This window comes from Aptenodytes forsteri, unplaced genomic scaffold (assembly GCF_000699145.1).
Source record: "Aptenodytes forsteri isolate BGI_AS27 unplaced genomic scaffold, ASM69914v1 Scaffold485, whole genome shotgun sequence".
NCBI classification, from domain to species: Eukaryota; Metazoa; Chordata; class Aves; order Sphenisciformes; family Spheniscidae; genus Aptenodytes; species Aptenodytes forsteri.
Window position 1 is genome coordinate 405,485 of NW_008795525.1, and position 12,955 is coordinate 418,439.

Genomic DNA, 12,955 nt, shown 5'->3' on the forward strand with positions numbered 1-12,955 from the left:
CCTCTCTCGTTGCCCAACTTCTTCCTTCTACTCTGGACTTACAGAACATCAATTTAAGGTATTTGTGCAATAAGAGTTGATTGTCTCTCCATTCACTCTGGTCTAAGTGGAAATACTTGGAAGAAAAATACACTTACATCGTATTAAAATCGAGTGAGGAGAAAATTTGGACATTGCCATTTACACATAATAGGAGTATAAGTACATGCTGCAGCACATTGCAGACCACGGGTCGTCATAATTCGGGTTCATACCTCTGGCTGTGGCTATTAGCAGATCAGAGAAGGTGATACAAGACATTTGGTAGTGATGGAGGAGCTTAAGCATCTAAAATAACGTTCTGCAGTGTCTTCTGCCTTTGCTTTCAGGTGAAACGTACCACCATTCAATCTTACCAGCTTGGCGCCAGCAACATTCATCTTGGCTGGCATCCCAGGCATGGAGAAGTTGCACATCTGGATCTCGATCCCATTCTGCTCCATGTATCTGGCGGCCCTGCTAGGAAATGGTGTTGTGTTGTTTGTCATAAGGACAGAACATAGCCTCCACCAGCCCGTGTACCTCTTCCTGTCCATGCTGGCCATCGCTGGCCTGATGCTGCCGACCATGACTCTGCCCAAGATGCTGGCTCTGTTCTGGTTCTGTGCCGGGGAGATTTCCTTTGTCACCTGCCTGACCCAGATGTTCTTCCTGCATTTCAGCTTCTCGGCAGAGTCTGTCACCCTGCTGGTGTTTGATTGGGTTGTTGCCATCTGTTACCCCCTGTGCTACGCGGCAGTGCTAACCCAGTCAGCCGTTGTCAAAACCAGGCTGGTGGCTTTGCTGAGAAGTTTCTGCATCATTTTCCCATGTATATTTCCTTTGAAAAGGCTGCTGTTCTGCGGGCACAATGTCATCCCGCACACCTACTGCAAGCACATGGGCATCACCTGGCTGGCCTGTGCTGACACCCCCATCAATATCTTTTATGGCCTCGCAGTGCCTTTTGCAGCGATTAGTGGTAGATGTTGTACTCATTGCTGTCTCCTGTATCTTAATTCTTCTGGCATTATTCAGACTCCCTTCCAGGACTGCCCATCACAAGGCTTTAAACACCTATGGCTCTCATGTCTGTGTTATATTACTTTTCTGTATTCCTGCTTTCTTCACTGTTTTAACGCACCGCTTTGGTTGGGAAATCCCCCACCACATCCACATTCTGCTGGCCAACCTGTACGTGCTCTTCCCCCCACTGCTGAAGCCTGTTGTGTATGGTGTGTGGACACAACAGATAAAAGAGAAAGTTGTGAAACTGTTCATCTGCCCCAAGAGTCATTTGCTGCAAGAAAAAGAGTGAGATGTCGCTATCAGAAAGTGACAAACACCTTGGTGGGACTCCAAGCTCCCCACCCTAAATGCTCTCTTTGCACTGTTTCAGGCAACAGGCCTAAGTCTTCTGCTATCATAGTCAAATACAGAACACCCGACATCCCCACATCACTTTCCCCAACGGTTTGTAGAAACTGTAAGACAAAGACAAAAGTCAGGATCTCTGATTGGTGGTGGAAGGAGGGTGATCAAAGAAACGAGAACCTAGCCCAGGTATGTCACTCGTGGGAAATCCCCTACAAGGTGGAGGCAGGTGGCTTTCACTGTAGTGTGACAATAAGTCTACATCTCATCCGTTTTCTCTGCAGTCAGGTGAAAAGACATGTAATGAACTTGTTATTCTGAATCACAGGTGTGTAATGGAGTTCATTTTAGGAATTGCTTCTTTATTAAAACTCATAGTATTGAAAAAGTCTCCAAAAAGAATAACACAGAAATAAAAGCAAGTGTTGCACGTTAGCATGCATGGTGCCTCTTTATTCCTTAACTATATTATTTGACCATCCTTTGAGTAAACACCTAAGTGAAAAATTGTTCCCAAAAGAACACCTGAAAATTTATTTTTTAATAAGATAGGTTATAATAGATGAGGGGGATGCTTCAGAGGCATCAGATCAGGCATCCCAGCTGTACCTTTGGCTCCAGAAATGTCAGTCTCTGCTCAGGCAAACTCTCCTAGTGCTCTGAGTGTCCTGTCCTCATGGACCCCAAAAAGCTGCCCCTATGAGAAGCCGCTGCCTCTGCCCTTTTTAAAGAGGAGCTGAGAACTCAGTGACAGGTCAGAGCAAGACAGAAAGAGAGAATGAGGTGGGATCACAGTTGCAGAGAAAGATAAGCTGCTTTCTTGCACTGGGAAAGCACAGGATGGTCTTCGGCCCGGGGGCTGAACCTGCGGGATGGTGGCAGCACCTCCTGTGGGGTTGGAAGAGGGAAATGCAGCCAGGCCAGAGGGGAACAGCTCCTCCTTTCCGCCTCTCCCAGGTGTGTGCATGGTCGGAGGTGAATAGCCTGGTGAGGCCACCAGACTGGAGGCCACCAGTCTGGTGTACCAGACACCCTCCCTCTGGCTAAAAATGAGCAGCTTGAAAACTTCACCCCAACAGAGGATCCTTTCCAGATGTTTGTTGCTAACCAGACGTTTTTGGTGATGCCCAAACCCCACCAGCACCTCGGGGAGCTCAGTGCTGGGCATTAATTTCTGGGTACAGCTGCCAGAGCAGGGAGCCAGTGGAAGTCTCAGTGCTGCAGCAAAGTGTCCTGCCTTCGGTGGCATGTGCCGTCACCGCTGGCACTCAATGTACGCCAAAGTCCTGTTTCCAGGTTTAGCAGTGTATGTGTTAAAATGGCAACGTGACACATGGACTGCATCACAAAAAGACATGAAACGTGTGCAAAACTGTCCTGGAAAACCTTTGCCTCCTGCAACCAAGCGCCATTCCTCTAGTGAGGCATTAGCACTAACCTTCCCAGCAGCACCGAACCTCATCTTCCTGAGAAAACGGCGTGTCTGATGGTGTTCTGCCAAATTCTTTGGGGCCAAACCTCACCTTACCTTTTCTTGTCAATCAAACAGCAAACCTTGCTGCCATCAGCTGAGTGAAACCAGTCACCAGGCAAATGCGTCCCCGTGTCCCTCGCTGTGTCAGAAGCACGTCGGTAAGCATGGGTGAGATGCTTTCGACAGGTTCAGGGTAACCCATAACCACACGGGGATGGCTGGGCGTCTGGCAGTGACGCTGCGAAACTGAGTCCTGCAACCAGCAAACAACGCACCAGCGGCAGCAAAGAAGAGCTACACGTACCAATGAGAATGGAGAGGGTAATTTCAAACTATTCGAAAGAACGATGCACATCTTCTATGGGCCACAGATCTTCCATTTCAGGAATGAGTAATGGTGCGTGCATAGGTTAGAGAAAACTCTGGCATCTAGAAAGTAGATATTAACTAAGCATTGAAACAAATTATTGTTACCAAATCCTAAAAATATTCTTGCTCCAGAGTGGCTGCTTTCCTGGGGTACCTGGCCAAGAGCTTAAAAATCTCCTGGGCGTCACTTTGCAACAGCAACTGGAGGAATCAGAGCAACGTGTTCCCCAAAGCAGAGCTGCAGAGTTGGAGAAAGGCTGCAGAGCATCTCAGAGCAGCCTTGTGCAGTGAGTTGTATGACTGATCACATCTACTGTCAGCTCTTTTGTTGCTAAAATGCCCTTTTCATTTGAGTTCCTATATCTAAAAATAGCCAAAAAATATTTAATGTCATTCTAAGGTGGAACATAATAGTTTTCTTTCAGTAGTTTGACTTCATTTCTTGTTACTCAGAGATAATGCATGGCATTGTTATTTAATGAAGAAATTATAAGTAAAAAATACGACCCATGTTACTTCTGTAAAGCTGGCTGTTAGGAATCAGAAAGCTGATGCTTGCCTCCAAGTCAGAAGAGGTTGCAGTAGCAGGTGCATGTATAATTTATTGTTATCTCTACAGTAATGTGTATTTAATTCATCATTACTTTATCATTCATTTAATGGTAGCAGCTTAATGTTACAGCAGAAGTCATGGCTGTATTGTCCAAACTACGATACAGTGGCCTAACAAGAGAACCAGGGGATTTGTAGTCTCTACGAGCCTGCCAGTTTCTGAAGACAGGAGGAAAGAAGTGTTATTTATTCTCATTTTGAGCAGCAAAGATAGGGTAAGTGATTTCCCTAAGGTATATCAAGCCTCCCTTCAGAAAGCTAAATGCGATTAAGGTCTTTCATGGTAAGGGCTCTTTTTCTAAACCAGTGCTGCTCGCACCCCTCCACTCTCCCTTCCAGCTCTGCTCTCGCTGAATTCAACAGCAAACCTCCCGCTGACGCCTCTGCACCAGAAAGGTGTGCTGCACCACTGCCCGCGGCACGGCTGCCATGGGCTAAGGGTGCAAAACAGATTTGTACGCCAAAGTCCTGTTTTCAGGTTTAGTGGCATATGTGCTTACCTGGGAACATGGCACATGGACTGCATCACAAAAAGACATGAAACGTGTGCAAAACTGTCCTGGAAAACCTTTGCCTCCTGCAACCAAGCGCCATTCCTCTAGTGAGGCATTAGCACTAACCTTCCCAGCAGCACCGAACTTCACCTTCCTGAGAAAACAGTGTGTCTGATGGTGTTGTGCCAAATTCTTTGGGGCCAAACCTTACCTTACCTTACCTTTTCTTGTCATTCACTGTATAAATGTTTCTTTTTTTTATGCAGAAAGTCATATGAAGAATGTGTATTTTTAATTTTTAACTGCCCTTAGCTTGAAACTGATAATGATTACAAGCTTAAATACCCATAAAGAATATGTTTGCCTGAAGAGGCAGTCTCATTTAAGCATTGCTTAAGATGCAGTAAGAATAATTTTGCCACTCCTAATCTTCTACTAATACACAGGGCTGATTGCACAAAGTGTGCTGCAAATCAGAAATTTAAAAGGGCAGAGTCAGGCTAGTTCAAAAGGGAATCTGACAGCCTGTGGCTAAGGCTGCTGTCTCCATGGCTTGCAAGGGAGCTATTTTGTTTTGCTGCTTGAGCATCTTCCACTGTGTTGGAACCACAGACATTTTTCAGGCCACCTTTCAGCCCTTACTGCCACTGGTTCATCTGAAATGGGGAGGAGAATGATGATGTGTGACTCCCTGAGCATCCCCATCTCCTCAGTGGGGTTTGGGTGGAGAGAGGCTACTCAGAGCTGTTTGTGACTGCCACTAGCAAAACTTCAAGGAAAGCTTGGTTAGAAACACGCCAGCCTTCAGTTTTGACAGATGAGGCCACATTGCCCTTCTGTATATCTTTAGGATATGTATCCTGGTGTAATGCAACCCCCCTGTCTGACCTAAAGAATGAAGTTGCTCAAGGAATTACAGTTAGGGGCAGGAAGGGGAAAAAGAGGCAAAATATAAAATACCGATAAGATTCAGACATGGCCTTGAAGTACGCGGGCATGGGCAGGAGGCTGAGGGTGGGAACATGGGGTGGTGAGAGCCCTGTCTTCAGAAACAGTTCTTAGATCCTCTGAAGGTGTTTGTGCAGGCCAGCATGGTGATACCTGCAAGGTTGTCCTGCGAGTGGTGGTTCACATGGGACCTGCAGGACTGCATCTGCTCCAACTTCAGGTCAGGAGCAGGAGCTCCGAGAATGGATAATCCCATTTTGGTTCTTTCTGGCATGGCCAGGATGGGGCATAGCTCACGTGTGGATTGAAAGCCATGGCCAACGGTGCCTAAGCAGCTGTCACGACCTAAAAGGTCATATGCACATCAGCAGCATTAGGGATGACACAGGAGGAATGCTGGTCCTGGAGAGAGAAAGTGCTGGACAACATCTCCCAGAGCTGAACTGAGCCCTCCATTAGCAGCTTGACAGGTACCAGACATTATCCTGGCTTTAGAGGCATTGCATTGTTGCAGAAGGTCTAGACAGAGTGTCTGCAAATGCCAACTCCACCCTGAGTATTTGATTTGCAGATCACACACTTGGAGTGTTTTCTTCCATTGCTCTTGCCAATGAGTTTTTTTATGGTCAGTTTCTGCTAATATTGGTTTCCTGTCAATAAAGGCATGACATTTATTGCTATTAGAGAATAAGCCAAAGCTTTCTCCTCTATTTGAGAATACTGATGTTAATTTTTTGCTAGCACCTGTGGTGCATAAACTATTGTTTTCAGTTTTAGCAGTACAAAGACAACTGTGGATGATTTAGTTTTGCTTCACAGTTATGGTATCTCCCAGAATTTCCTTCCATCAACTCCTTCAGTTTAACTTGTGTCTTGGCCGTCCTTTCTCAGTAATACTTGGAGGTTACTTCTTCCGTTATGCTCAAGTTCCCTACATAGCTCACCTCTCCAAAAGGCCCTTTTGTGCCTGCTGCTTGAGTTTTGGAGTAAGCAAATGTTACTTCAACCTTGATGGGACCTAGCTGCACACTTTATTTCTTAATTTTACTCATGTTACTCACATTGTTACCTATATATATCGTTTGTATAAAATTATTCATGAGCAATTTGCTGTAATGTTAATACTTTCAGCCAGCTCTTCCCTGTTGCTGGGGTTGGGACCAGGAAGACCAGTGATGGAGAGGATCCTTCCCCTCTGCTCAGCACTGGTGAGGCCACACCTGGAGTACTGTGTCCAGTTCTGAGCTTCCCAGTACAAGAGAGATACGGACATACTGGACTGAGTCCAGCAAAGGGCCACCAAGTTGATGAAGGGACTGGAGCATCCCTCCTAGAGGCTGGGAGAGCTGGGACTGTTCAGCCTGGAGAGGAGAAGGCTCAGGTGAATCTTATCAATGTGTATAAATACCTGATAGGAGGGAATGAAGATGAGGGCACCAGACTCTCTCCAGTGGTGTCTAGTGATACAATAGGAGGTAATGGGCACGAACTGAAATACAGGAAAACCCTTTTAAACACAAGTAAACACCTTTTTTACTGCGAGGGTTGTCAAGCACTGGCACAGGTTGCCCAGGGAGGTTGTGGAGTCTCCATCCTTGAAGATATTCAAAAGCTGTCTGGACATGGTCCTGGGCAATGGCTCTGGGTGGCCCTGCTTGAGCAGGGAGTTGGCCCAAATGACCTCCAGAGGTCCCTGCCAGCCTCAACCAGTCTGAAGCTGTGATGCACTTGCCTCTGACACCCACAGAGTGGATCAGACAACTGGCAGTCAGTGGCCATATACAAAATAGAAAAGACCAAAACCACAGCTAATGTAGGTTGAGTTAGATCCTCAAACGTCTCTGAAGGCACCTCAGATCTTGGCTGTTGAAGAAAGATATCTAAAGAGCCTTTAAACTGCACCTGTTCTGCTGCCTAGGTCTTGCTTCACTACACAGAAATGCTTTTTTTCTGAAAATTTTCTACAACACAAGAAAAAGTCAGTGCTAAACAAGCAGTTGAGAAACGATCTAAATCCAGCAGCTGCTCTGCCTTAAGCCTGATCTGTTGTAATGAAAACTGCCCCCAGAATCTTGTTTTAGCATTTAATATCTTTCTTTTCTGTTGGTGCAGATCTTGACATTCCTTGTCTTGCTACGCATCCCAGATTTCAACAAAATAATTAAAAAAGAAACTATCTCAGTTCCAAAACCAATCAAGTCTCACTTGGCTCCTAACCTTGCAAAATTGCTGTGAAGATGATCCAGCACGGTCACAAAAGCTGCCAGGGAGAAAGAAACTAGTGCTACAACACTCAGCAAACAGCACATTTACAGTATTGTCGCTGGTTCCCTTGTAAAACAGAGATGATGCATTTCTTTTTGCCAGGAATCACTGATTCAATATAGTTTTGAGGTAAAAAACAGATCTAAGTTTGGCTTTGGTTTGCAATGTTTGAGTTGCATTAGGTCAAACTACTAATTTGGGTTTAATTTAATACTGAAAATTCTGCATGTCTGTGATCTTCATATAAAACACAATAACCTCCTTGCATGTATGTGTCAAATCTGGGCTGATATTTTGCAGTAGGTTTGTTTTAGGAACGTGTGTCTTGTCCTGAACATTGCTTCTTTAGAGGACAATAAAGAAGCAATTTTCCTGGATGGCTGGAGAATTGAATAAACAACACTTTGCTGATCAATAAACCCCTTTAAGTTCAGCTGGCGAACCTGCGGCAGTTTAATTGCCAGCAGATACAGCCGCGTCACTGACCAAACAGCCTCTGCAGAAATGTTCAGGAGGAAGATTTCCTGCGTTTTCTGAGTGAGTGAAGTGTGTGGATGGCCTGGCGGGGTCTCACCAGCGGGATCCCACTGAGCCTGGACCAACAGAGCAACTGTATGAAACGTCGCTGGGGTCCCTGGGTCACCAGCACTGCTTCATCAAATTAATGCAAATCCACTTCCATCTCAACTCTACTAGTGGTTTGAATCAATAGAGGTCAAAACTCAGGTAAAATCAAACGCTGGGCCTTAATTTGCAGTGCTATTGACACCTCAGGAAATGCCAGTCCCGGCTCCCTCAGTGAGGTGTGTAGCTCTGTGTGTGGGAAAGCAATCTTGCTCACCCAGATGCCTGCTAAATTGGAATAGGTCCTCAGCCAACACTAAGACAAACGATGCCTTATTTCTGCTTACTCCATAATTACTTTCTATAGTAGTTACCAGGCTGTAGACGTGTTTCAGTTTACACGTGTCATGCAGCATACTTCTGCTCACAGGTCTGGGCCATGTCTAACCAAAGCCAGATTTACATCAGCCTGGCTTGGCTGTGGAAATTGGACAGTTTAGCCCTGGGAGTGCCTGCCTCTGGTTCAGTTCATCTTCCAGGGCACACATAGGGCAGGCAACATCGGAACAGGCTGCTTGGAAAGTGATGCTGCAAATGGAAGTGCTTATAAGGAGAAGAATATGAATTTGTTTTGTTATCTCCATTACTTTTGTCTTGGACTTGAAAGATTCAAGATACATCAATCACAGAGGCTCATTGCCAGAGGCTTATTTTGGGGACAGACTTTTATGAGGGCCTGTAGCGATAGGACAAGGGGTAATGGTTTTAAACTAAAAGAGAGTAGATTCAGACTAGTTATAAGGCAGAAAATTTTTTATGATGAGGGTGGAAAAACACTGGACCAGGTTGCCCAGAGAGGTTGTAGTTGCCTCATCCCTGGAAACATTCAAGGTCAGGTTGGACAGGGCTCTGAGCAACCTGATCTGGTTGAAGATGTCCCTGCCCACGGCAGGGGGGTTGGACTAGATGACCTTTAAAGGTCCCTTCCAACCCAAACTGTTCTATGATTCTATGTTTCTATGATTCTATGATTCTAAAGACTCTGCTGGTACTTGGCTCAGCTGGAGAGCTCTCAGCATCATAGTCCCACCAGACCACTCTGCTGTCTCCTGGGTTTTACTAGAATAGAATAGAATAGACTATTTCAGTTGAAAGGGACCTACACCGATCACCTAGTCCAACTGCCTGACCACTTCAGGGCTGACCAAAAGCTAAAGCATGTTGTTAAGGGCATTGTCCAAATGCCTCTTAAACACTGACAGGCATGGGGCATCGACCACCTCTCTAGGAAGCCTGTTCCAGTGTTTGACCACCCCCTCGGTAAAAAAATGCTTCCTAATGTCCAGTCTAAACTTCTCCTGGCGCAGCTTTGAACCATTCACTAGTGCATTGGGAAGCCAACATGTCTCTTCCCTGGGACACAGCTCAGGAAGGACCACTTGGCTGACCGCACCCGGCTCCCATCACATCCCACTCACCTACCCCAGGTCACCACAAAACTTACTGTGGACATTTGGTCCAGGAGGGACAGAACAGTGACTTTGCACCGCATGTCATCTGCACACTGCAGACAGAAATGGCCCTGCCATCATGGGGTAAACTTAAAACCCTTGAGGAAAAGCTGAGAGCCATGGAAAGAGGACAGAAAGCCTGGGGGTCAGCAGAGCGAACCCAGGGGCTGCTGTCCAAGGGCAGTGGACGTCCCTGCAAGAAGCAGCATGTGGCACTTGTTCCACACCTTGGAGGACACATTGCACTGGGCAGCGCTAGCAGCTCTGACCCTTGGGCAACCCTTCTCCTGAGAAAGCTCCCCTCTCTCATGCAAATCCTCTTGCAGGAATCAGTCTTTAGTCATCGCTGTGCTGGGTGTGAATTCCTCTTGGCTGATGATGGTGGAACTGGGGATAACCAGACCTACACCACAAAGATGGAAGTGCTTTTGTCCAAGGGCAGTGCAAGCCAGCAGGCAGCATGTGCTGACACTTAGGGAAGAAGATGCGAGTGCTGCAAACACTGAAGATTGTTAGTGCTGATACTCAAAGGAGGGGGAAGGAGCACTGTGCTTCACTGCAGACAAGATCCTAAACATAGTGGAAGCCCAGAGACAAAAGGGCAAGATCTTGTGTTACACCAACATTAGGTGTCCAGACCCAGGTAATAAGGGAGACTTCAGACTATCACTGAGCCCTTGGGGGAAAGTGAAGCACAAAGCCTCTGGGTGGGAAGGGGAGGATGGGGTCTCTGGCACAGGGAATATGGGCAGAGATGTCCACTGAAATCAGAAAGTGAGAAAACCCCACAGGGACTGGGTAGGATCATACGGGTCTGTGAACTGCTGCTGACATTGCCAGAGCACCCAGAAGAGAGCAGCTTTCACCATCAAGTGGCCGTCCAGGTACAGCTCCTGGGGTTTGCAGCCCCCCCAAGTGGGTGGCAGCTGACCAAGGCTGATCAGGGGCAAGCCCAGGTATTGTTTTGGGATGTTATCCTGATGATTTCCTTATGAATTTCCATTGTTTCATTGGTGTAAATGATGGGGTTTAGCAACGGAGGGACAAAAAGATACCGTGACTGTGAATGCAGAGTTAGCAATAACTGTTGGGCATGAAGGGGGCACAGGGCAAACGCAAGACAGGAGTTCAGAACTTCAGGTGCTGTGCAAAGGGCTGCAAGACTGAGATTGAAACATGATTAGAAAACCAACAAAAAAGACGTGCTTATAAGAGCCATACCAACTTAACTGCCTGTCTTCAGGTCTGGAGAGGAAAGTCTGTGCCTGAAAACTTGTCCCTTTTGTCCATGTGCACAAACGTACCTGCAGAGGGGAGAGGTTGCCTAGCACATGAATGAATTAACCCATTGCAAAAGAAGCTTTCCTGATTTTAGAAAGGCTGAATGCACAGTGTAATTTCTATCAGCAGCCTTAGCTTGCCTCAGTAGGACTTAATTTGCTATAGTTGAAAATGTCTGCTTTTCAATGAGTTGCCTGCTGCTTTGTATGCAAGCAAGCAAGTAATTTGATTCACATCTATGCTTCTGGGTCTGCATCTGTACCTCTGTGCTCACAGCTTCAGCTGCACAACAAATATAACCTTGAGGTGATCCAGTTTACTATCTGCTAAAGGACATGGAAAAGGTCAGACTGTCTTTTGATGTGCTATAAGGAAGAGGAATTGCCTGCATGCAGTTTATTGGAAAAGATACTGTGGTTTTCAGGTCTTTACTAGGCACAGGGACATTCAGTCTAGGTTTCCCAGCCCTTGACATAAAGAAAGTTGGAGAAATTAATTGCAAACAAGACAGTCATATATTGTTTAATTACCAAGAGTTGGCAGGGAAAGTGCAATGTACTTGGTGATCTGTGTTTGACTGCAGATGGAACAGTGGCACACAATACTGCAAAACTTGGCAGCTGATTATTTAGACACAAGGCTCTGGTGGGGCAGCGATGGGGAGGCACAGTACTCCCAAGCAGTGCTCTTGAAAATCAGTGCAACGCTCTTGTGTAAATCTGACACAGTCATCACTGCAAATATGAATACCTACTGCAGAAAGCTGTTTGCAACTGGATCGAACCAACTGAGCAGCAAGGTTTGGCGACTCAAACATCAGGGAAACTATGCTTTTGTTAATGCACATGCTATCCAGTGGGCTTGGCACTGCACGTAAGTGGTCCAGGCTGTGCTGGCTGCTGCTTGGAGCCGCCTTCCTTGGTACTTGTGGCTCCTGGAGCACTTCAGTTGCACAAAAGATCTGAGTGATTTAGGCCATTACCATCCCAAGCTGTCAGACGCTGGATCCCTAGGAAAGAGAAGCAGTCTTAATGCAGAAGTAAAGCAAACTGTTTATTTGTAAAGACTGTTTATAATTTACAACAGCTACCCCTGGTCTTGTGCTTTTGGAGGGACAGGTGACCTCCAGCACTCAGTCTGGCTGAGCAGCATCAGCTTTTTGACTTTTTTCTCACAAAGGTGTCCTGAAGGTTTTGAACGTTTCCTCACAAACATAAAAGGCTGGTTTTCTTTCTATGGACCATATGTTAGCATAAGCTAATGCCAGGATGTAAATGACTGTGAGGTGGGCAGGGACAGAGTTTCCTGCTATTTCAGGAAGGTGGGGGACATTGTGCATGCCAAATGTAAAAGCAACAACTGCCTTGTTCATCGTAAAGACTAGATTAGAGACCATCGGTCATGGACATAAGTCCCAAAGAATTCACAAAGGGTGCTGATAAAGGACGTGGTTGTGTGCGCTGTGCAGCAGTTTACTTCTCTGCATTCTCTAGGAATCTCGTAGGAAGTTGATCCAAGTATCCTTCAAGGTATATTAAATGATCAAGGAATGAAGGCTGAAATCACCTACTATAGACCGTCTTAAGAAGTTCTCCTGTCTACATTATTTATGATGCATCAATTTCTTATCATTGGAAGTGTCCTGGTTTCGGCAGGGATAGAGTTAATTTCCTTCCTAGTAGCTGGTACAGTGCTGTGTTTTGGATTTAGGATGAGAATAATGTTGATAACACACCGATGTTTTAGTTGTTGCTGAGCAGTGCTTACACTAGTCAAGGGCTTTTCAGCTTCCCGTGCTCTACCGACTGAGCAGGCTGGAGGTGCACAAGAAGCTGGGAGGGGGCACAGCCAGGACAGCTGACCCCAACTGGCCAAAGGGACATTCCATACCATGGGACGTCATGCTCAGTATATAAAGCTGGGGGAAGAAGAAGGAAGAGGGGGACATTTGGAGTGATGGCGTTTGTCTTCCCAAGTAACCATTACGCATGATGGAGCCCTGCTTTCCTGGAGATGGCTGAACACCTGCCTGCCGGTGGGAAGGA

General features: G+C 46.2%; 1 protein-coding gene and 1 pseudogene across 1 annotated transcript; one reads left to right on the forward strand and one right to left on the reverse strand.

Annotated features, from left to right (window-relative positions):
* Positions 1–390: 390 nt before the first annotated feature.
* On the forward strand, positions 391–1,336 carry LOC109279530 (olfactory receptor 52B2-like; the record flags this gene model as incomplete). Its single annotated transcript, XM_019472771.1, is given in 2 exon segments — positions 391–999; positions 1,001–1,336. Coding segments are annotated over 2 exon segments (945 nt in total), but the record flags the coding sequence as incomplete, so codon positions are not given.
* Positions 1,337–10,569: 9,233 nt separating this feature from the next.
* The window catches only part of LOC103901163, a 6,216-nt pseudogene continuing 3,830 nt past the window's right edge, over positions 10,570–12,955 (reverse strand).